Consider the following 24898-nt stretch of genomic DNA (forward strand, 5'->3'; position numbering starts at 1 on the left):
CCATATTTGTAGCCCTCTAAATTCCTTAATCTCACGTGAAACTTTTAATTTTTTTAAAAACACATTTTATTCTACTCGGGTGATCTTGATCCACATCATCCATACCAAAAGGAGGAGCTAAAACCACCCCTTTAACATTGAATAAATGTCCCCACCCCCCTTCAATGCTAAATTGGAGAAGCTGACTCCATCCACAGTTAATATTATGAGACCCTCATAGTGTTTTATTGTTATTCAGTTTGACTTTGTAGTTTTTCATCTACATCAATGGTACACTTTTTTTTTTTTTACATAAAAGTGAATTATAGGTTGTCTCGGTTCTGCCCCTAGTGTTACTGGACTATGGCATTGTTTACCCCTAACAATATAGAAACATTTGTCATGACAAGGACGGGGAAGCACTGTTGCTGGAGCTTATAGTTCCGTACAAATAGTCGTTTAAGATCTCCTCTGTGCTACCCTAGGGACGCCACAATTTAAAGCAGGGATGGGGAACCTTCGGCCCTCCAGCTGTTGCAAAACTACAATGCCCATCATGCCTGGGCTTTGGCTGCCCAGGCATGATGGGCATTGTAGTTTTGCAACAGCTGGAGGGCCGAAGGTTCCCCATCCTTGATTTAAAGAAAGGGGCTATGCTGGAGAGAGGGAATTCAGCTTCCTGTGGTACACCCTGGTTGAAAATGTTTCATGGCAGGTTAATGGCGGATGGGGCACCTTGGTGGTGTTTGTGCCGATGATACCAAGACTCAACTCGAGAATTTAAGGAGATCCATTGTACATAGAAGTCCATATCAAAAAATTTTAAGGGCCCCTACGCACAACACAAAGCACTGCATATATATATATATATTATTCTCTGTGATGTGGCCAAAAAATAAAATCTCTTGTAGCCAGTGGCAGAATCCTGGTTGCAGCCTTAAGAGTGACTGGCAGAGCAGAGAGCCAATGGCTGCTTGCTCTGTCAGTCCACTTTTTTTTACCTATAAGGGCCAATTAGGAGCCCTTATTGTTAAATACATAGGTGCAGGAGCGGACTACCTTCTGCTTAACCCCTTATGTGCTGCAGTGTGTAAGTGACCCAAAGTTAACAAAACAAGGAGATATCTGCTTTACTGCTGGTGCACTGATAACCCCTGACCTCTGCACGGAGCCCCGCACATTTTCCCACTTGATTACTCAGCTGGAGAACAGAGGTCAGAGGTTATCAGAGGAGATCTTTGTCTTCTGCATAATAACCTTTTGTGTTGCAGCATGTAAGTAAACATTGGGTCACTTACACACTGCAGAACATAAGGGGTTAAGCAGAAGGACACAGGAAACTCTTATTTTCTCCCCCGGGCCCCCCTCCTGCACGGGCCCCATAGCAACTGCTTACTCTGCCTCATTGGTAGCTACGCCACTAACTTCTAGATATTTCACAATACAGAATTTTGAGTTCGATACCGTCTTTTTTATTTCAATACTTTGTTACAAAGTTTGAAAAAAGCGCTTAAAATACAAATATAATGACACCCGCCCAGACTGTGGGTATGATGCCCCCCATGTACCACATTTTTATTTATATGAATTTTTGATCACTTTTTTTGTTACATTTTACAGTTCAGACAATCACGCATGCAATTATGCCAAATGTTTATTTTTTTACTTTTTTATTTTTAACAAAAGAGAAAAGCGGGGATTATTAGAATTTTTATTCTGAATTTTTTTAATTGTCATCGGCCTCATAGGGGTTTTCTCCTTCCCCTGGATCAGCACAGTAGGGTTTCCCTAGGTTGAACCTGATGGACTCTTGTCTTCTGTCAACCTTATTAACTGTTATTTTTAACCCCCCCCCCCCCTTTTTTTTTTTTCTTTTACACTTTTTAATTCCCCTTTACCCTCCAGCATACCACCTTGTGCACTGCAAACCCCAGCATACCTCTGTGCACAAGAAGGTATGCTGGGAGTCGTAGTGCACAAAGAGGTATGCTGGGAGTTGTTGTATCAGGAGGCTGCTGCACAACTACAACTCCCACAATATCTCCTTGTGCACTAGAACCCCCAGCATACCTCCTTGTGCACAAGAACAAAGAGGTGCACTAAGAGGCATGCTGGGGGTTGTAGTGCACAAAAAGGTATGCTGGGAGTTTTAGTGTACAAGGAGATATCCTGGGAGTTGTAGTTATGCAGCAGCCTCCTGATACAACAACTCCCAGCATACCACTTTGTGCACTACAACTCCCAGCATACCTTCCTGTGTAAAAGGAGGTATGCTGGGAGGGAACTGGCTGGTGCGAGGGACCGCAAAGTGCAGCAGCGGCGGCTCCCAGGGGGGTGGGGGGTTGAGAGGATGGGCAGCGGGTCTCGGTGGGGGGATGGTTAAATGACTGCTGCACGTAATATCATGGGCTGCAGTCATTAGCAGTGGAGGCTGCCCCATATGCAGCATACCCCTGCTGTATATGGAGCAGCTCGGGAGGAGTTAAATGCCATTGCCAGTTGTGACAGCGGCATCTAAACTGTAAAATATCCGGCATGAGCGATTTACTTCTATTAAAAAATCTCAGGTCTTCCCATACTTATTAGCTGCTGTATGTCATGCAGGAAATGTTGTTTTATTTTCAGTCTGACACAGTGCTCTCTGCTGACATCTCTGGCCGAAACAGGAACTCTGTCTCGATTTTCTATGAATCCCCATAGAAAACCTCTCCTGCTCTGCACAGTTCCTATGGGGATTCATAGAAAATCGAGACAAAGTTCCTGTTTCGGCCAGAGGTGTCAGCAGAGAGCACAGTGTCAGACTGAAAATAAAACAATATTTCCTGCATGACATACTGCAGCTAATAAGTATGGGAAGACTTGAGATTTTTTAATAGAAGTAAATTACAAATCTGTATAACTTTCTGATATCAGTTTATTTAATTCGCCTGGATCATGCATGTAGCCCTTTAACCCCTCGCAGCAAAAAGACGTTTGGGGAAACGTCATGTAAAGCAAGTTCCTGCAACATGACGTTTCCCAAACGTCATGCTGTCCCTAACGATGATCAGGCAGCAGGAGGAGGCTGTGCCGTACTCCCCCCGGGCAGTTGACCCCATAGTCACCGCAGTCCATGGGGAATCCGGAGGGAGATCTTCTCCCTCCGACCCCCCCCCCCCTGGTGCGGATCTGGGGGTTACCATATCAACCCAGACTCTGCCTAATGCGTCTGGGCTGCTATGGTTAGAACGATCAGGCCCCTGCACTGAGGCAGGAGTCTGATCGGATGAATGAGCTGTCAGCGTTCTGACAGCTCATTTACTCTATAATACATTACAGCACAGATCATGGGCTGTAATCTAATATAGAGGTACCTGAAAAAGTTAAAACATACACAAATACATACAGTGGTACCTTGGTTTAAGAGTAACTTGGTAACTTAAGAGCGTTTTGGTTTAAGAGCTCACAGTTTTTTTAAAATTGTGACTTGGTGTAAGAGCATTGCTTTGGTGTAAGAGCTCCCTGTACTGGATGGCAGGGGGAGTGGGGGAGGGGCGTGGTCTGCATAGCGGGGTCTACAGCCCTGTACTCTGACCCAGGAAGTCTCCCTCACCTTCCAAATCATAGCAGACCCACTTCAGGCTGGGGCTTGCATCAGGGGACAGGACTGGGGAGGTAATCTCTCCATAGATGTAACCCTTCTCTCCCTGGACAGAAAGTGCTGCATGTATGTGCCCACATCTGCCCTGCTCATTCCTTCATACCCTGCAGTCTCTATCCGCCCTTGTGTTTCCCATCCTCTCTATTACTGTACAGTAACTTATAATATCACAGATTCTGCTGTTTCTGAATTTGCTATTTCTGCTTTGGTGTAAGAGCGGATTTGGATTACAAGCGCAGTCCCGGAACGAATTATGCTCCTAATCCAAGGTACCACTGTACATACATACATAAATACACAAATAAATGAATAAAATAAATACATAAATAAATAAATATACATATTCCCCATCCCCCTTTATAAATGATCCCCTATAAACAAGATACACATATTTGGTATCGCCGCATCCGTAATGACCCCGTCTATTAACCTCTTACATTAATTATACAGCCCGATTAACGCCGCAAATCCCACCCCCTAAAAAATACCCAAAAAGGTAAAAATGTCAGTTTATGCCGCAAAAAAAAAAATTGGCGAAAAAAAAAAATATTACTGCTCTTACAATATGCAAGACACAAACAGTAATTATAGTATAAATGTCATAAACTATAACTAAAGTTAGATAAAATGGATATCGCTGTAATCCTACCGACCTGACGAATAAAGATAACATGACATATGTAACGTATAGTAACCGCTATATAACATGGATATCACTGTAATCGTACTGACCTGACAGATATCGATAACATGTCATATGTAACGTATAGTAACCGCTATATAACATGGATATCACTGTAACCGACCTGACGAATAACAATGACATGTCATATGTAACGTATAGTAAACAGCGTTTTTTATTCATACACCTCATAAAAAATGTAAAAAAAAAAAAAAAAGATCAGGGTGTCACATGTCACCCAGAATGGCACCGATGGTCAACTTTTCTTACACAACTATTTTGGCACCGCAAGGCCTCTGTGACATGGTATAATGGCTAAAACAAAACTGAAATAAAAAAAAGGCCCCAAAATTCGCCATGTCTCTGTCATGTCTGCCGCCTGTGGTTGAGTCAGGTGACGCACTGCGGCCACATATTGGGGATTTCTAGAAACACTGGAATAAGGGGAATAAATAGAAAAATTAAAATAGAATATCTGCCAAAAAATGAAATTTTTAAATTTCCCCTCTCACTTGCTTAAAACCTAAAACCTAGAGGGTTAATAAATTTATGAAATGTTACTTTAAATACTTTGAGGGGTTCAGTTTTAACAGTGGAGGGATCTATGGGGGTAACTAACATACAGGTCCCACAAATCCACTTCAGAACTGAACTGGTCTCTAATAAAATCAGAATTTTAATTTTTATGAAAATTTGAAAAATCCCTGCAAAATTTCAAAGTCCTCTAACATCCTAACAAGTAAAAGGACGTTCACCAAATGACGTCACCATAAAGCAGACATGTTGTAGATATTGCAGTAATAATTAGTTTATGTGATATGACTATCTTTCTTAGGAAAAGAGAATTTTGAATATGAAGAAATGTAAATTTTTCAAATTTTTGCACTAGTGGTTTTTTTTTACAAAAAACTACTGAGTGTATCAACCAAATGATACCACAAACATAAATACTCATCAGCCCAGGCGACATGATCTTTTATCAGGATGGGAAAAGATGGTAAAGAGAGTTTTTATGTAAGGGAAGTAGTACTGTGCATGACATATAATGTCTTCTATGTCCATTCCCTACAGATCAATGGCCTGTGGAACCTCAAAGCATTTGGAGCCCATAAAATACTGGAGAAACTGTCTCTTCTGAAGAAAGTGGAGTATTCCTATGCCAAAATATCTCTAACAGAGAAAGGGGGAACAGTAACAGAATCCTTCAACCCGTAAGTATAAAGCGTACCTGTCACAAAAACTAATCAGACAAAGGTTACTTTTCCCGATAAAAGTCAATGAGACATTATTGACGGACTGCAGGGCCGGCCAGGGATCAGCAGTGAGACCCGCTGTGATCCGAAGCTTTTGACATGTCTGATTACGTAATGAATCAATGTGCAATAAACAAAACCTAATCCAATAGGGAACAGGAGGTGGAGGGAAGGGCGACAGGTATCATCTACCTGGGAGTCTGCAAAACCCGGATCGGCTCTACAAGTGCCATCCTACCAGCGGCAGGCGGCTTGTCACACTGCTCATGAGCGCTCGAGCCATCATTCTTATCTGCCTCTACTTTGCGTTCTCTTCATCCCAGATCAGCTGTACTGTTGCCTCCCTGATTTACCTCCAGCTTCTATTCCCCTGATTTCTCATTGTTCTCGCAGCGAGCGTGTTAGATGGGTTTCATGTGTGCTTACATGGGCATCAGGCTACCTGTAGGCAGTACCGCCGATGTGCTCTTCTATTTGGCCAACTTTGTCACTGTGCCGGTCACTTGACCACCTTCCCGCGCTGCAGACCGTGACAGCCCGCTTTGGTGTCCGGATACTGTCAGTATCTTTCTCTCCCGCCAGCTGCATTCAAAACCAGGTACTTAACTACACTCATGTGATATGTCACATACAGTAGCTCAGTGGTATCTATTAGAAAAGTGTACCTGTCGTTAAAAAAAAAAACATGTCTTAGAGACATCAAAAGTTTTGATCGGTCTGGGTCTAAGTTTTCAGCTGCAGCACTTCCACCCCCTGAATTAAAAAAAAAGGTCGAGCTCGATCGGTATGGGTCTGAAAACTCACACCCAGACCGATCAAAACTTTTGACATCTCTCTATGACATGTAAAAAGTTTTTTATAAGGACAGGTATATTTTAAATTTTAGTTTTAGGCTGTTAAATTATTATGTTATGTCTCTACAATATTTAAGGTAGAGATGGCCCTTTAGAGTAACCGTCACGAGGAGAGGTGAGCATCTTGCCTCAGGGTGCAGATTGCGCAGTGCCTCAGATTGGCAATAATTCATACTGTGTACTGTACATACCACCCCCTTTGTCTCTGTCATTCTGTACTACAAACCTTCACATGACAGCTGGACACTGTGAAACGCAAGGCAGTCTGGGAATGCAATAATTATTTGGTAACTGTATGACTGTTATATAGAAGTATACAGTACACTTTGCTGTTATTGTTATAAGCTGCAGATTCTTTCCTGCTTATGATTTTTAATGGGGGGAACAAGGGAGTGGGGAGGGGGGCATTTCAGTTTTCACTGGAAGCAACAGAAAAGCTAAAATCGGCCCAGGGAAGAGCAGTGTTTCTCAACTCCAGTCCTCAAGACCCACCAAGAGGTCATGTTTTGCGGATATCCCATACAACGAACAGCTGTGGCAGTTACTGGTGCACTGACTAAAATTATATCACCTGTGAAATCCTCAAAACATGACCTGTTGGCGGATCTTGAGGACTGGAGTTGAGAAACACTGGGGTAGAGACTATAATTATATACGGAGCTCAGGTTTTTGAGCCTTTATATCATTTGCTAATATATTTTTCTAACCATTACAGCATAGATGGGATCTATGGTGGAGTCACTTATTTTGAGAGGGTAGATGGTGAAAAGGAAACTCTGACTTACAGAAAAGTTACTAAGGAAGGTAAGATGCATGCACATCTCATATGCTATAAGCTAGGTGGTATGACTCCTTAAAGTGACTGTACCACCAGGCCCAGGCTGAAGCACTGGAGGCGGGCCGACCCACCCTTAGTGGGAGGAAACCCTAGCCCCTCTATGATAGGGTTCCATTGATTCACATCATGGAGGGGCTGGAGTTTCTTCCGACTAAGGGTGGGTCGGCCCGCCTCCAGTGCTTCAGCCTGGGCCTGGTGGTACAGTCACTTTAATAACCGAGCCATAATTCACAAAAAGTCTACTTATCTGTATATTTTGTAGTGTGGAAAAAAAAAATAAGTACCCAAAGGAGACCCACACAAACATGGGGAGAACATACAAACTCCTTGTAGATGTTGTCCTTGATGGTACGAAAGGGTTGGCCAGTACATGTAGTCCAAATTGTTTAGGATCTGGGAGGTCATAGACCTCATGGGTAGCTGTTTGGAGGATTGGACCCCAGTGTTTTCCAGATTGTACATTACAGGGGCTGCACTGTTGGTGTCACTGTTTGATGCCCTGGGGTATTGCCTGGTTAAAAATGTCCGAGTGGGTGATAAATAGGGACCTTAACTGAACTTCCCCCACAATGTGAAGGCATGAAGCTTGAACAGTGGTTCCTGTAGTGGCACGTTAGATGGCACTGAAAAAGTCTACGTCACATGAAGTCAATGTGGTCTATGGATTAGTTCCTGAGATTGGAGATCCTCTGAATAGACTTGAATGAAGACTGCAGTTTAGAAGGTGGTCTGGCCCAACTACAGATCCACAAGGGCTAAGGGGCCCTCAACATTTCTACTCAGCTTTAGAATTTTAAAAGAAAGAAAAAAGTCCTTCACGTCAGGGCAAAGTTCAAAATTTCTATAGAAGGGTAGTGTAGTAACCAGTCCTGGATAAACATGACCCTGTTAGTCTTTGGCAACACATCAGAGCAGTGACGGAGTGAGATTACAAGCCCGGCTACTACTCCTATTACAGAGTGGTGGTTGGGAACCTAGACAACCAACTGTAACCATAACGGACACATTAGAGTGCCATAGAACCAATTGCAAAGTTTAACTTTTAATGACCTAGTGTTTTAGGTATAGTTATTGTGATTAGAATACCCCTCTAACGCCTTCATACCATCTGCCAATACATAGTAATATATACAATAGTAATATATATACATTGAGTTTCAACAATAAAAGTACAATTTGCATACTGTTCAAAAATGATAATGACATCATCATTTCTCTTCCCTCCAGTCCCTAAGTTGTACACATTGTATAACCTTCACCCCGATGTGTTAATCATCAACCGTTACAGTGAGAATATTGAAATTACAGCTCTATACGGTAAGTCCGGTGTATATGAGTTTACATATTCTGATATATATATATATGTGTGTGTGTAATAACCCAGGCAACACACGCATACTATATGTATATATATATATATATATATGTAATAATCTAGGTGACCAGCTGTGGTTTCACATCATGTGATCTTTAACACCATTAGGTACAAAACCACCCAATTGACTCTTAGACCACCACGTATTATTTGATAGTGTATGGCGATATTATTTCGGAAATTAATTGTAATTTGGTTTTGATTTTGTAAATTATGTGGACATGCTACATATGGATGTATAGATTGATAGATATCGTACTGCAGCCTGTATGTATGTGACATTAAATACTTTAAAAGACATTCAAGGAACAGTGACAAAACTGCTCCCCAAATAAAAGTTTAAACCACCCCCTTTACCATTTTTATAAATAAACATATTTGATATTGTTACTGCGTAATTGTCCAGTCCAGTAAAATAGTGTTACTTAACAGTAAACAGCGTAAACATTATCTATCAGGACAAAAAAAGTTAATAAAAGGCAAGCAAAAATTCCCATCTACACAATATCAGTAAAAACTAGAGATTGTGGATAAAGATGAGTGAACTAGGTTCGGGTTCGAGTCGACCCGAACCCGAACGATCGGCATTTGATTAGCTGGGGCTGCTGAACTTGGATAAAGCTCTAAGGTTGTCTGGAAAACATGGATATATCCATGATTTCCACATAGCCTTAGGGCTTTATCCAAGTTCAGCAGCCACCGCTAATCAAATGCCGAACGTTCAGGTTCGGATCGACTCGAACATGAACCCGGTTCACTCATCTCTACTGGTGGAACAAAAAATTTAGCCTTAAACAAGGTGTGTAGGTGGAAAGATAAGAGCTCTATGGCTCTTAGAAGGTGAGGAGAAAAAAGCAAATATAAAAAAATTTCCTCTATCTTTAGGGTCAAAATCCAGTGTGTCCTTAAGAGGTTAAAGGAGTTATCTGGGATTAGAAGTATAAATAGAAGTAGAGCCACTTCTGTCTTTAGTTTGTGCATGAGGACAAATGTGGTGCTGTTTTTGGGAAAAGAAAAAAAAAGCTACTTTTTTTTTAGTCCTAAATAACTTTATAGGTCAAAAACAAAATTAATTAAACGTCCAAATTTCAGCGAAATTTCGCGAATCTAATTTTTCTCTCATCTTTACTAGTATTATACATACATATACAAGGAGCTGCCCCTATCAATAGCTGCTGAGAGTAATAAATGTATCACTTAAAGGAATGTTCTATAATTAAAAAAGGAAAAAAATTAGATGTTGCTGAGGGGCTGGTAAAAAAATAAATGATGCCTAGCAACTTCTGACTGCTCCCTGCTTGTAGCTGCTTCCAAGTTCACATGTCAGATCAGGACTTGTAAGTCCGCCAATAGCTGGGCATCTAGTCGGGAATTCGGAAAGTTTCTGGAGCTGGAACTGCCGGGGACGAGGCCAGGTAAGTATAATTTCTTTTTTCTTTGTAATAACCCCCCAAATATCCTGAGGCTTCTTACTTATAAAGACCCCTGAGGACAATTTAATTGTTATAATATTTTATACCTTATCATTATTCCAATCCATTATTTAAAATACTGGAGATCATAGGAAACCATTCTCACCACTTACTACTTTCTGTCTCTAGAGAGGTCATCTACTCATCCAGAACCAGATGTGGATGAATTCAAAGAATGGGCCAAATGCAAAGGATTAATCTTCCTCAAGGACTTGAACATCACTGGTGATTATGGTAAGAAAATGAATATCCCTGGTCTCTGAAGTTACACAAATTAGGAGACACATACATTTAATCTTATGTACACTGTCTACGTTTCATGGGAGCCATCATAGTGGCATGTCAGAAATCAAAGAGGGCAACCATGTAGCCAGGTGTTGCTCTTAAAGTGGCAGTACATCATTAACAAGTGTACTGGCCCTTTAATTCAAGTATCTTATTATATTAAGAAGGGTGATTAAAGAAGTCCATTGTTTAAATGTGTTTTTTGTTAGAAAAGATTATCAGCTTTTTTTGCTGAGAAATCCAGTGATCACTTGTAATGTTAGGGAAGCTGGCAGCAAGTGTTCAGCTTCCCTGCAGTACAATCTTTTCCATTTGTCTTGATCTGTAATATTGATTGTTCTGTTTTGATATAATGTATATTCTTCTTTTTAGCACAGCACTGTTATGGTTTTCTTGAAGAGAAAACCCCTTTACATCTGAAGACAAATGAGGTGTGTGTCCTTCTGTGTATTAGAAATACATAATAGTGACAGCAGTCTGGAATTTCATCAGTCCGCCATTTGATAATTTTTGAAGCTTGATAATCCAGCACTGTTTATATCATAGCCACTAGTGATGAGCGAGTACTAAAATGCTCGGGTGCTCTGTACTCGAGGCGAATATTTCCCGATGCTCGTTTCGAGTAACGAACCCCATTGAAGTCAATGGGAAACTCAAGCATTTTTGCAGGGGACCCAACCTTGGCCCAGGGAAGGTTGTGTAAGATCCTGTCAACCTCAGAAAATTATGGAAACACCACGGAAATGGACAGAAAACAGCAGGGGTAGCATGCATGGATGTCTCTGAGGCTGCCTAATCGCACCATTACGCCAAATTCTGGCCAACAGCCTGGTGGTTACACAGGACAATGAGCAGTGAGGTTGGATGTGGCTGCACTAAGAAAGAAAGCAACCCTGTAGACTGGCTGCTGATGTTAACAGATAATGGTCAGACTAGTTTTGGAGGTTGTCGTATAGAGTCTGTGTCTATGTGGTGCTTTATGGTGTATGGCATCTGTTACACAGGACAATGAGCAGTGAAGTTGGATATGGCTGCACTAAAAAAGAAAGCAACCCTGCAGACTGGCTGCAGATGACAAAAGATACGTGTCACACTAGTTTTTGGTGGTTGTCGTATAGTCTGTGTGTAAGTGGTGGTATATGGTGTATGCCACCTGTTACACAGAGAAACAGATTGCTGAACTCAGAGAGACCAGCCAAACGACAACACTGCCGGCTGCAAGTGAAAGCGCTCAATGAAGTGAAGTCCTAGGTGCATTGCCCCTGGGAAACATGAATATGCAAAAGAAGAGCCCGTAGAGCCTCACCGAAGAGTCTCAAAACACAGGACTAGCCAGATATCCCTCCCGGAAGGACCCTAGCTAGAATCCTGCTCCACACTGATGAGGGGCAACACCCCAAAACAGCTGTATGTGGATGGTTACCTAGCCTTGGTTTATCCCTTGTCATTACATTGACTAATAGGGCCACTTAATATGGTGGTTTTGGTAGTTTCCTAACAGGAGCTGCCCCTTGGCTGGGTCCTTCCCGGAGGGATATCTGGCTAGTCCTGTGTTTTGAGACTCTTTAATGAGGCTCCACGGGCTCTTCTTTTGCATATACTTCTTACACAGGACAATGAGCAGTGAGGTTCCATGAAGCTGTACTACAAATCACAGCAATACAATGTACAACAGCAGCAGCACCAGCCACAAAAAAAATAATATAATAGTATTGAGGACTTCTTTGGGGTCTGTATGCACCACCTGCTGTCCTCTTTCTGCCAGCAGTCGATCACCACAGTGTACATCTAAAATCATGGTAGCTGCACTGCAAGTCCCAGCCAGCAGTCTGGAGTACTCCAAAAAAAAAAATTAAGATTTTAAGCCCTTACAAGGACTGTTGGGTTCTTTCTCAAGTATCCCTGCCTACTGTAACGCTAATTCCCTCCCTAACGCTCTCCATGAAAGACAGCAGCTCTCTCCCTAATCTCTTCCAGCATACATGTGAAGCGAGCATCGCGGGACCTGATTTGTATATGCCCGGGTCATCTGATCTGGCCAGCCAATCGCTGCTGTCGACATGGAGGATCCCCATGTGATGCTACAAGCTCCCAAAGACTCTCCTGCATGATGATTGGCTGAGAAAAATCCACCAAACATGCAGGAAGAGGAGGATGCCATTGTCTCGAGTATCGCGAGATGCTCGTCTGAGTAACGAGTACCATCGAGTAACCTAATACTCGAACGATTACCAAGCTTGGAATAGCATGCTCGCTCATCACTACTAGCCACCTAAAAATGTCAATTTATTAATGCTCAAAGGATAGAAAAACAATACTATATAAAGCTCTACATGTCTCCTGGACTCCTATTCATTTTTACGGGTTATTTTTAATTAGGGACTTTAGCTCTTATTTCAACCCATTGCTCCAGCGTTGAGATATAACATTTAGAAGTTTTATGAAGATTAGGAGATAAAGTCCGTGAGGTGTTACCCTGTTGCTGGACCCCTTCTCTGCTAATGTCCTTATGCCTGAAAATAAACACCCACTCCTGAGCTTTATACCCCCATTTAGCATTAAATTTCTAAGGTTACGTTCACACATAGCAAAACTAGCGGAATTCCGCGGTGGAATTGTCCGCCGCGGAATGCCATTAGCCTCCCTCTCATAATGGGAGTCTATGTTCATTCTTCAGCGCAAAGAGACGCTGTGAGAACAGCAGCGCGCGCCTCCCATAGACTCCCATTATGAGAGGGAGGCTAACGGCATTCCGCTGCAGACAATTCCGCCAAGGAATTCCGCTAGTTTTGCTACGTGTGAACGGAGCCTAAAGCTTATATCTAAGCATTAGAGTGATGGATTGAAATAAGAGTTTTATCTCCTGATTCAGGGTAAAGGGCCTTTTACACAGGCCAATTATTGTATAATAAATCGTTAAATTGTTTGAAATTGAGGGATAACCTTTTGGTGTTAATGTGGCAATGATCAAATGACAAACTAAAAATTATTTGCATGGTGTCAATCGCATCTTTTTAGCTACCCTCCAAATCGTTGTTAATTGTTTGCAAGTCTTTCAGTGTGAACACTCGTCGTTCGTAGTGATGACTATTATAATATGATTGTATTAGTAACTTTTCCTCGATTTATCTTTACTTGTAAAAGGACCCTAAGATGCCCTTTTATACCTGCCTTACTGTTAGTCATCAGTGCTTTAAAAGCTACAGAAACAAGTAGAAATACTTGCTTTCCCGTAACTCCTTATGCAGTAGATCTCAATGGAGACTGCCATAATGGTGGTAATGTAGGGCATGGGATTTCTATTCCAGTGAGTGGGACCCTCATTAGTCAGTTATGGCTGCATATTACTGTATATGAATATGCTATAAATGTAGTAATGGATGAGATAGGATCTCTCTTCTTAATCTATGTCCCAGTGATGAATACCCAACAACTAAAAAAAAATTGTCAAATAATAACTTTAGGATAATAATGAGTTACTCTTCTACTCCCTCCACTTTTGTAGGATATATTTACTACTTGGCATCTTGTGGCTAAGTCTTCCAGTTCAATGGACCAACATTATAATGTAAGAATCCTCTACACAGCCTGGCTGGAGATCAGTAAAAACGAAGGCGAAATTACTCTAAAAGAGATCATTTCAGCGTAAGTTCTACCTGAACATTCGAGTTTCCAGTAACTTCTCTTGGAACTTACATTTAATAACCATAGTCAGGTATTTTCTAGGTTATAGAACTTCCTTTGGTCACCCATTCTGCACTCAAGTATATATATCCGTTCCTGGAGGTGTCTACAAGATGTAAAATGATTTCGCTTTGCTAGCAAGGTTGCCAGAACAATGGAAACTGCAGTTTAATGTGTGCAATTGTAAAATAAAGCACTTGGAGGAGAAGGATTCCTCTCTCCGAGTATCCTATCCACAGTTCTGTGTTAGTGACGACTTCAGAAGAGAAGGATTTAGAGGCAGTAATTTATGACACCTTACAATGAGTCACCAGCTCAGGCAAATGGTAGGGAAAGCTAATCGTATGCTTGGCTGTATGGATAGAGCTATATGCAGTAGAGAGAGGCACATCACATCTAGAATACTTTGTCCATTTCACCTACAAAAAGATATTCATAAAATAGAATGGGTCCAAAGTTGAGCTACAAAAATGGGGTATGGTCTGAAGTATAAAACCTTGAAAAGACTAAAAGGGGCATTCCTATCTGGGTTTGATATCCCCTATCCAGCTGTAGAGCTAAGGCTTTGGCTGTCCAGGCATGATGGGAACTGTAGCTTTGTAAGAGCCGGAGGGCTGAAAAGTCCCCATCCCTGTTCTCTATTGTCTTGTAAAGGACACAAACGGCAGACATACAATATTTATAGTGCAATTAATATTCAGACCATAAAAGAAGTATATTCTAATGAAATCTTTTATTACCTTCTTAGGCCAAATGACAACATAATCTCCGAGATGAAATTCGAAAACCCCTCAAAAGGTACAGTACCAACAAACGAAAGATGCAATGTTGGAATGTTACTGTATGTGCATAGCTAAGAAAAACAATGGTGACCACTAGAGATGATCGAATCAGCCAAAAATTTGTTTTGTGAGATTTGCGAATATTCGCAAACCAGATCCTACCAAATCTCAATTAAACAGGCAAATTATTGTAGCTACTATAGTGGGACTACTACAGAGTAATGCTTTGTCCAACAGATGTTGCTGTGACAGTGTCAAAAATTGGAAAATGTCAATTTCTTCGACAGCTGTTGGCATTGAGGGATCAGCAGCGTAAAATCAATTTTCTCCAATGACAGCAGTGGGTATTGGTGGATGAGTGGCGTAAAATGATGCTTTCTCCCAGGACAGCAGTGGAGATTGGTGGACCAGTGGCGTAAAATCAATTTCTCAAATTTATCTCCGGGATTGGCTACTGCCTGTCTTGGAGCTGGAACTTTGCATGATCCCCTCAACAATCCCAGCCTGGATGATATTCACCTGCCCACTAGATGTTATAGGGAGCTGAAACTTTCCTCCAATCTGGTTAGGATCACCACTCACACAAGCCTTTGTTCCACTTGGACCACCTTGTCTGCCACCTCCTCTGCTGACACTGGCCGTACCCTAAAAAAGGGGCCAAATTCTTTAGCACACTTAAATATTTTTATTTTATATTTTTTTAGGTTTTCATTTTAAAGGGAGCGAAAGAAATTGTTAATATGGGGGATAATGCCACTACTGGTGCCTCACTAAATGGGCCTAGACAAATATGTAGCCTAAATGGGTGGGGGATTGAATACTTTATTGTACAAGGGTTGGAAGGGTTTAAAGTACAGTACTGAACAACAGCAGTATCCAACTCTCCACTAAGCCGGAACTCCACAAATCAGGAACACTGGATGAGCTTCACACACAGCACCGACACAATGGGTTAACTAAACATTGGGTTAACAATGGATTAACTTCACTCATAGCACCAACACACTGGGTTAACTGGACACTGGCTTGATATTCGGTTAATTTCACCTAAACACTGGGTTAACTGGACACTGGCTTAGTAATTGGTTAACTTCATCCACACACTGTGTTAACTGGACACTGGCTTAACACTGGGTTAAATTCTCCCACAGCACTCAGACTGGGATAACTGGATATTGGCTTAACACTCGGCTAAAATCACCCACAGCACCCACAGCACCCACACACTGGGTTAACAATGGGTTCAACTTCACTCACAGACAACCACAGAAAATCACACACTTTCTCCTCAATGCTGGTTTAACCTCCCCCCATTCTTTTATTTATTTATTTTTTTAAATCTAATCTTCTTAATTTTCTTGCCAGATGGCAATTTAGCCTTGACTTTCAAAACAGAGGACGGTTTGCTGCTTTTGGGGATACAAACTGAAAAAGGAAGAACCTTATATCTTGCATGTGAGTATATAATGTTGACATATAGTATTTTGTAGGCTATATGGTATATAGAATATGTAGACTGTTATATTTCCTAGCTCAGTCACTTATAATGTACTTGCTATGTTCAAGATATGAGGAATTATGGGTACACTGGCCTAGTCTTCCTCTGGCAGAGCACAGAGCAAGCAAATCTGAGGGTGCGTTCACAGCAAGGTTGTGCTTAAGAAGGCACCAATACATCAGCAATTTATTTATCTGTGCAAGGCACTTCAATGGTCCAGACATGAGTGGGTCTTACATAGATAGCCAAATGGTCTGTTGAACAATGGGCACCCAATGGGATCCTTTGGGTTTGTCTGGTCAACATTTATTAAGCAGAATCTATGTGGTTGAGATTTTACTGTTTACTTTGGAACCACAGACAAAGTGAGGCATTTATCAAGATTAGTGTACTTGTCTTATATAAAGCCTTGCCCTCTTTTTCCTGGATGGATTTACTAAGAGGCGCATGCCTCTTAGCAAAGCTATACTTACTTTTATCCAGGTCCAGTTTCCTGATGGCAGCTTTTTAGTCTTCTGCTGGTTGAAAAAAAGAAGACTAAACCCAGAAAGTCTCGGTTATCTGAGATCACAGAGAAGACAGTCATTTGATTGATGGATACTTTGAGCCGTACCACTTTTTATGGCTGGGACTTCCTGTGTTTAGTCTGTTTTTTCCAACCAGCACAAGACTAAGGGTCAGTTCACATGGAGTAAAATTGGCGTAAGGTCAGTTCTTTCAGCAGAGAGCCACGGAGAGCAGATGCGCACGAGCCCTCCCATAGAGAAACAGTGTCAAACTGAGGCAACTGGCATTCTGCGGCGGAGAGTTCACAGACTGTTGCAAAACAATTACCAATCAGAGAGTTTAGCGCTCGTTTGCAGTACCTTTACATGTGACAAGAAATCAAGCGCCCTTACATACTTACCAAGTGCACCACTGCTGTGATCATTCTGGAGGAGGCGGGGACTGAAGATACAGCGGCTGGATGGGAGAGCCGGAGAAGAGGATGCCGGATCACAGCAGCAGTGCACTAGGTATGTACTGCTGTGTGATATAGATGTATATCCGTCCTGTCAGTTTGCCTTTATGATCATCAGCCTCACATCCCCTGTATACACAGAAAGATAAATTTTGAAGCCTGCTCTAAAGTCACGATCAGCCAAGGATTGCGTTTTCCCCGGTCCTTGGCTGATCAATGTCACTTTTACATAGACTAATTATTGGCCACAGAAGCTTTCAAAGCTCTTAGCCAAAGTAAGAGGCTGCCTTAAGGAGACTGGGCCTGGATACAGTAAGTATACTTACTGTATCCAGGCACAGTCTCCTGAAGGCAGCTATATAACTGCTATGGGGCGACTTCAGGTTTAGGGCCTGGATACTGTAATACTGTTATATTGCTACCTTCAGGGGACTGGGCCTAGATATAGTAAGTATAGCTGTTATATAGCAGCCTTCAGGAGACTGGGCCTGGATACAGTAAGTATAGCTGTTATATAGCTGCCTTCAGGAGACTGGACCTGGATACAGTAAGTATTGCTGTTATATAGCTGCCTTCAGTAGACTGGACCTGGATACAGTAAGTATACCTGTTATATAGCAGCCTTTAGGAGATTGGATCTGGATACAAGTAAGTATAGCTTTGTTTTAAAGCGTTATAACAAATAAAAATAATAATAATGAATGTAAATTGCAGACATGCTTTATATCAAATCTCCTGCTAATTTAGATTTTGAAAGTTATAACGACGGTGACAATTTACGATTTCTCCCTGACCTTTCTATATGGCTGTCAGGAGTTCTGATGGCTCAGAAATGAGCTGCTGACAGATGCCCTTTACAGAACTATCACTATCTGACCTAATACTAACCTGCTGGTAGGTGGTGATGGGTGAGGTGACAGAGCCACTTTTCTTATGTAAATCTGCTACAGCATTCCTAAGAAACTATGCAGTATATGGTGTGACGGGGGCTGCATGGCTTCAGCCATCTACTTCATACACCTCCCTATAAACTTTCCCAATTAAGTGCAAATGTCATTGTACACTCTGTCACTATAATCATTTGCTTAGCTCCTCATACGCTATATATATAAAGTTTCATGTGTATATACAGTAAGTGCATTTTTGGCCATTATAGTAACTTTTCTCCTTTATACCTTGCAGCCAGGACCCCAAAAGTAAGGCAATCTGTCATCGAGAATTTCAAGACGGAGGCCATGTGTTTCGAGACTAACAACATTTACTTTATACCAGGGAGGATTAGGGAAGATGATGGTGGTAAGAGTCTACAGATAATATATATATTTTATCAGTAAGATTGCTCTTTTTATGGATCCATTTGCTCACTGCTCACCATACTGGAGAAGGGGAGGGAGTAATATCTGTGCCTATAATAAACATTGAAACCAGCACCTACATCATTTTCAGGGAGTATGGATAAGATAAAAGATAATTCTGTTTGTCCCTATATGATATATACGGAGCGACAGCCAGCCAGTATCTATCTGAGCCTATATCTTTAAGGGAAGTAATAACTATAGAACGCCGCCGTGCACGGGAATTGAGCCACAGTTCAAATAAAGGAACGCGGCATCGGCTTCCCCGCGAGGACACCATTCTAATTATGTGCAAGTATTGTATTGCCCCCAAAAAGTTATAAAATGCTTAAGGGTGCGTTCACACCTACAGGATCTGCAGCAGATCTGCAGCAGATTTGATGCTGTGTTCAGTTAGTTAAATGAAATCTGCTGCAGAAAATCAGCTGCAGATCCTGTAGGTGTGAATGCACCATAAAACTGTTTTTTTTCCCTTCACTTACTACTGCAGCAAGGCTTCACTTCCTGGAAAACATGGTGATGTCACTTCCTGGATAAAATGGTGATGTCACGACCCGACTCCCAAAGCTGTGCGGGCTGTGGCTGCTGGAGAGGATGATGGCAGGGGGATGCTCAGTGTCCCTCCAGTGCCCTGTGTCCCTCAGTTTCCCCTGCCATCATCCTCTCCAGCAGCCACAGCCCGCACAGCTCTGGCAATCGGGTCGTGACATCAACATTTTATCCAGGAAGTGACATCACCATGTTATCCAGGAAGTGACATCACCATGTTATCCAGGAAGTGACATCACCATGTTATCCAGGAAGTAAAGCCTTGATGCAGTAGTAAGTGCAGGGAAAAAAAGCACTTTCTATATTTCCCGTAATAAGTGTATATTGGGGATTTGTATAACTGTTGGGGGGGGGCAATACAATACTTTATTAAAAACTTAATCTAAAACACCAGAAAATAACGCCTTTAATACAATGTCTAAAGACATTGTTCCCCCACCCCTTTACTTCTAATTTCCCAGATCTTGTTGTTCTGATTTTAGGAGCTGAAGCTTGTGCTCATCATCTGGAGAAATGGGTACCCATCAATTTCCGGGAAGTACGTCAATCACTTTTTCCTGTGTTTTCTGCGCAATGTTTTTGCACATTGACCCTATTGTGCATTTTTCGATGGTGGATCTTTATTTTAGTCTGTAGGTAAATGGGTCCTGATGGTTTCAGCTTATGAAGACACAAACATGGTTCTTATGGAAGTCTTATCCCCATACGGATCAACAGTTATTGAGGTTGTAGATGATAAAGTGCACTTCTCCCATGTTTCAATTGCGTGAGTATGACCAGTGATACCCTACATAATGCATAAATAATACCAACACACTATAAGCTCTACAGGCCATATGGACACTATACAAGATTGCAGTGCAGTTACATTCAGTGACTCACAGGGGGAGTCTTTTACTTTTACTTTTCTGTTTGATAAATTGCAATTTCTTTCAATAAGTGTCTCTGGCAGAATCTGCCAAACATTTTAGGCTCAACATTTTCAGAAGGGATTTAAAGGGGTTGCAGCATTGCCATGTTGGGTCTTCTTCATATAAATCATCATGTGAATGACTAACAAATAATTACTGATTTTAATGTTTTTTTTCACAGTCAAGGTGCAGTCATCACTATGAAGGATATAGAGGTGGAGGAGAGTACGGGCCATATAATATATAAGGGTAAGAGGGCACTGATCACTACTGATGAGATGGTCGGGAACAGGGTCTACATAGGAGTATACACAGGAGTATACACAGATGTCATAGGGCCTAATATTACAGTTGCACAGTCTACCTCAATGGTATGTACTGTGTGGGAACAAATATGGTTCCAATAAGTCCCAGGGGATCTGTATAAAAACTTCTCTACAATCTCAACCATTACAAAAGTAATGGTGGCATATTATCAATATGATTAAAATTACTTTAGCTGATATATTGATGTCCTGTATAGTCACTACTTTAGTTTTTTTTTTCCTTAATTCTCCAATAATTATACTATTATAGCTTGTATGTCCAGTTTGGCCAGATATTAACAGCGGACTGAAAACATGTGACCCCATTAACTTAACCTGCCATATTTTCTCTGTGCTCCCTCCGTACCATAGATGACCCAGAGACCCGAGCTGCCGTCCACAGTGTGAGCCCCAACTGCATCGTCTTGTCACCTGAGGGACGACAACGACAATATTTTATCTGTATGTAAACTACAAAAAGATTACACTGTATTACTGTACATGTGGGGCAGTATTATAGTAGTTATATTCTTGTATATAGGGGGCAGTATTATAGTAGTTATATTCTTGTATATAGGAGCAGTATAATAGTAGTTATAGTCTTTTATAAAGGAGCAGTATTATTGTAGTTATATTCTTGTATATAGGAGCAGTATTATAGTAGTTATATTCTTGTATATAGGGAACAGTATTATAGTAGGTATATTCTTTTATATAGGAGCAGTATTATAGTAGTTATATTCTTGTATATAAAAGCAGTATTTTAGTAGTTATATTCTTGTATATAGGGGCAGTATTACAGTAGTTATATTCCTGTATATAGGAGTAGTATTATAGTAGTTATATTCTTATATATAGGAGCAGTATTATAGTAGTTATATTCTTGTATATAGGAGTAGTATTATAGTAGTTATATTCTTTTATATAGGAGCAGTATTATAGTAGTTATATTCTTGTATATAGGAGTAGTATTATAATAGTTATGAACAAGGATCAAGAAACAGAGTCTCGCACTCACCGGACTGAAGATGCAAGTGGTTTATTTCCGATACATCAGAGTAGGCTAGGCGGGGAGAGGGGAGATGGTGAAGCAGGTCTGTTCAGCAGGAGCAACAAAATGTTTCACGCCTACAGAGGCGCTTCGTCGGGCTAGGAACGTTAGCGTTCCTAGCCCGACGAAGCGCCTCTGTAGGCGTGAAACATTTTGTTGCTCCTGCTGAACAGACCTGCTTCACCATCTCCCCTCTCCCCGCCTAGCCTACTCTGATGTATCGGAAATAAACCACTTGCATCTTCAGTCCGGTGAGTGCGAGACTCTGTTTCTTGATCCTTGTTCATTTATCCTGCCTTTTTTGTCTCTGCACCGCCGCTCCACGGTTTGGATACAGTTTGTGTGCTATATACTCCAGTCCCGGGTTTCCCACATTGGGTGTACCTTGTAGTTAGTGCCGGCCGGAACTCTCACCATACGTATACTATTATAATAGTTATATAGTGAGTGTAATACCTTATCCAGACTTGTGCTGCTTGGGGGCGACCTTCTCCGCCGGCGGTGCTGGCCGGGTTCTGGTGTGGTGTTTGTGGGTCTGGTCCTGTGGCATGGGGGTCGCAGGGCCGTCCCATGGCCCCCGTTCCCTGGCTGTGCATGCCTGCGGGGTTGGTGGCCACTGACTGGCACGGTGTGGACTTAGTGTAGGGACCCATGTGTATCAGATACCGGCACGAGGTACATTGGGCAGTATGGCTTGATCAATTCATACACAAAATTCTGATGTGTTTTTTATTTAGCCTAGCGGCACTAGTATCAGCCATAGGTGTGAGGTGCAGCACTCTGTTTCTTCCCTGAACCGCATTATAGTAGTTATATTCTTGTATATAGGGGGCAGTATTATAATTGTTATATTCTTGTACAATAGCTGATGTTCTTACAGAATGTAAACATGGCCTAAACCTGTTGTCCCTATAATAACTCAGCTTTCAGAGCACAAAATATATTGTCACAATGACACAGACACTGTTTTCTGTCTCTCCATTGCAGGTCGTGCAAACCATTTCCCTACTAGCGGGGATATCAGTCAGTTTGTGAAGCATGCAACTTGTCGAAAATTTAACAAGCTTTTGATTCGCCAACCTGCATGTGAGTATCGGACTCCTGGATTTAGCCATATGGCGTTTTACAAGTCAGCGGCACAACCAAGATCATAAATACCATAGAGTTGATGGATAAAGTATCTGCTATGAAGGAAAAGGAACCAAGTTTGCCCATACTTCGGCATGTATTGTGCAAACTCTACATTAGAATATAACCAGACTGACCAGCAGACCAATGCCTTATGCCCTATAGCAGTACCGTTATGCTACTGCTATAGGGCACTGTTATCAGTCCAACCCTTGGGGATTGTCACTGATTTGGGCATGTGTAGTTCTGGCGGACACAAACAATTATTTCCTAAGTTTCCTTTGTGTTTTGCAGCATTTTTGTGCTCAGAGATGCCGGCTGAGGTCCAGAATCTAGACGTAGAAAAGGTAATGTAGATCTAAACCTCCACCCTAACACCTACCTTTATGTGCATCTAAGAAGTTTAAGAGAGTGATGCCATCAGTGAGGGAGGAGTAAGGTAACTTCTCTATCTTGAGTTCCAATACAAATCCATACAGCTGACAGGTAGGACATTGCTCATAACTAGAGATGAGCAAAATAAATCTGGAGAATCAAGATTGGCTGAAAATCACGCGGTCAATTCCCTTCATTGTGCCAAGAGAATTCCCGTCGATTCGTTAAGGAAATTAGCAAAAAAAGCTAAATGGTGGCCGCACATGCTGTCTGGAACGTCACTGGGTGGGAGAAAGGGATTAACCATAATCTTTAGTGCCCGTCCAATCAGCTGCAGGCCCCTCTGTGATGTCAGCACCTCCCACTCTATATAAGGCGGTTTGGTAACGGTGGCTGCCAGTCGGCTGTGTGTGGAGAAGAGAGCAGGATAGCAGCAGGCACTTAGAGCAGAGCAGGGAGAGACTAAGGGTACTATTACACGGAACGATAATCGGCCGAATTGGCCCGATTCGGCCGATTATCGCTCCTTGTAATAAATGCAACGATCAGCCGATGATCACTGTCATCGGCTGATCGTTGCATTTATTACACGGAGCGATAATCGGCCGAATCGGGCCAATTCGTTGATATAGGTTAGATCCTATTTTTGTCGGGCGCCGACCACGCACCGCTACGTGTAATAGCGGTGCGTGGCCGGCGACTAACGATATACATTACCCATCCACGTTCCAGGGCTGCTCCTGCCGTCCGCTTCTCCCGGGGTCCCGCGCGCTATCTAGCTTCACAGCGGCCTGTCAGCTGGTAGGCCGCTCAGCCAATCACAGGCCGCAGCGGTCCCGGCCTGTGATTGTCTGAGCGGCCTACCAGCTGAAAGGCCGCTGTGAAGCTAGAGCGCGCACGGGACCCCGGGAGGAGCGGACAGCAGGAGCAGCCCTGGAACGTGGATGGGTAATGTATGCCAGTTTAGCAAGGGCTGCAAGGACATCGGTAACGATGTCCTTGCAGCTCTTGTCAAACGATTATCAGGCCGTGTAATAGGCCCAGTAAACGAGCAACGATCTAGCAGATCGCTGCTCGTTTACAGGTATTATCGGGCACTGCTCGGCCCGTGTAATACCACCCTAACAGAGGGATATAGGGACAGAAAGAAGAGGAATGGCGGAAATTGAATGAGTGACTGGCTGATTATCTTTTTTTTTTATTGTAATTTTTTTGACACTTTTGCAATAACATGCATTTGCCCTTCTACAATAGTCCCAGTATTGTAGCTACTATAGTTTTAGCTCTTTTAATGATTTTTTTTTAAAGATTCAATTCACGAATCTTAAGGAGTTTGACAGAAAATTTGTGAAGCTCGCTAAACAAATTTCCGGCTTCTTTGCTCATCTCAACTCTCAACCACTCCTACATGTTATGTTAAAAAATATATTAATAACTCAAGTCGGGAGCTATCTTTTATGTTTTTGGTGGATTTTTCTTCTCCTCAGATTGCCGGCACATGGACGCTCGCCGCTGCTGCCTCCAATATTCCAGAAGGTGATGTAAACTTTCCAAATGAAATACAATTTACTGTGAATGATGGTGAGGTGACAATCACGGACGGCAACTGGTAAGAGACAACTGGCTGACTGTAGTTGTACCTGCTTTAGAAGTGAACCTACATTTAGTCCTAACTAAAAGGGATAAGCATCAAACGATAATCTAACCAATAAATATTCCACTTCAGATACCTTTTAACATACCTATCTCCAACTACCAGTGAATCTCAGCATTCTCTGCTGTCTCAACTGTTTTCAGAGGAGCGAGTACTGCTTGGTCGAGTAGGTATTCGATCGAATAGTACACTATTCGAAATACTCGACCCGAGTAAAAATGTGATTCCCCTCCCACCTTCCCTGGCATTTTTTTTTCTAACCAATAA

General features: G+C 42.0%; 1 protein-coding gene across 1 annotated transcript in view; it reads left to right on the forward strand.

Moving 5' to 3' along the window:
* LOC138766337 (uncharacterized) overlaps positions 1-24898 on the forward strand; it is a 35216-nt gene that overhangs the window by 151 nt on the left and 10167 nt on the right. Inside the window, exons 2-17 of the mRNA XM_069943875.1 lie at positions 5373-5512; positions 7124-7212; positions 8474-8563; positions 10223-10327; positions 10751-10809; positions 13884-14023; positions 14811-14860; positions 16210-16299; positions 18486-18599; positions 19690-19745; positions 19837-19973; positions 20300-20367; positions 20796-20885; positions 22462-22560; positions 22897-22949; positions 24465-24586. Of these exons, the coding sequence (XP_069799976.1) occupies positions 5373-5512; positions 7124-7212; positions 8474-8563; positions 10223-10327; positions 10751-10809; positions 13884-14023; positions 14811-14860; positions 16210-16299; positions 18486-18599; positions 19690-19745; positions 19837-19973; positions 20300-20367; positions 20796-20885; positions 22462-22560; positions 22897-22949; positions 24465-24586 (1502 nt within the window). The remainder of the gene's footprint in view (positions 1-5372; positions 5513-7123; positions 7213-8473; positions 8564-10222; positions 10328-10750; positions 10810-13883; positions 14024-14810; positions 14861-16209; positions 16300-18485; positions 18600-19689; positions 19746-19836; positions 19974-20299; positions 20368-20795; positions 20886-22461; positions 22561-22896; positions 22950-24464; positions 24587-24898) is intronic.

The sequence above is a fragment of the Dendropsophus ebraccatus genome, chromosome 10, assembly GCF_027789765.1.
Source record: "Dendropsophus ebraccatus isolate aDenEbr1 chromosome 10, aDenEbr1.pat, whole genome shotgun sequence".
Taxonomy (NCBI): domain Eukaryota; kingdom Metazoa; phylum Chordata; class Amphibia; order Anura; family Hylidae; genus Dendropsophus; species Dendropsophus ebraccatus.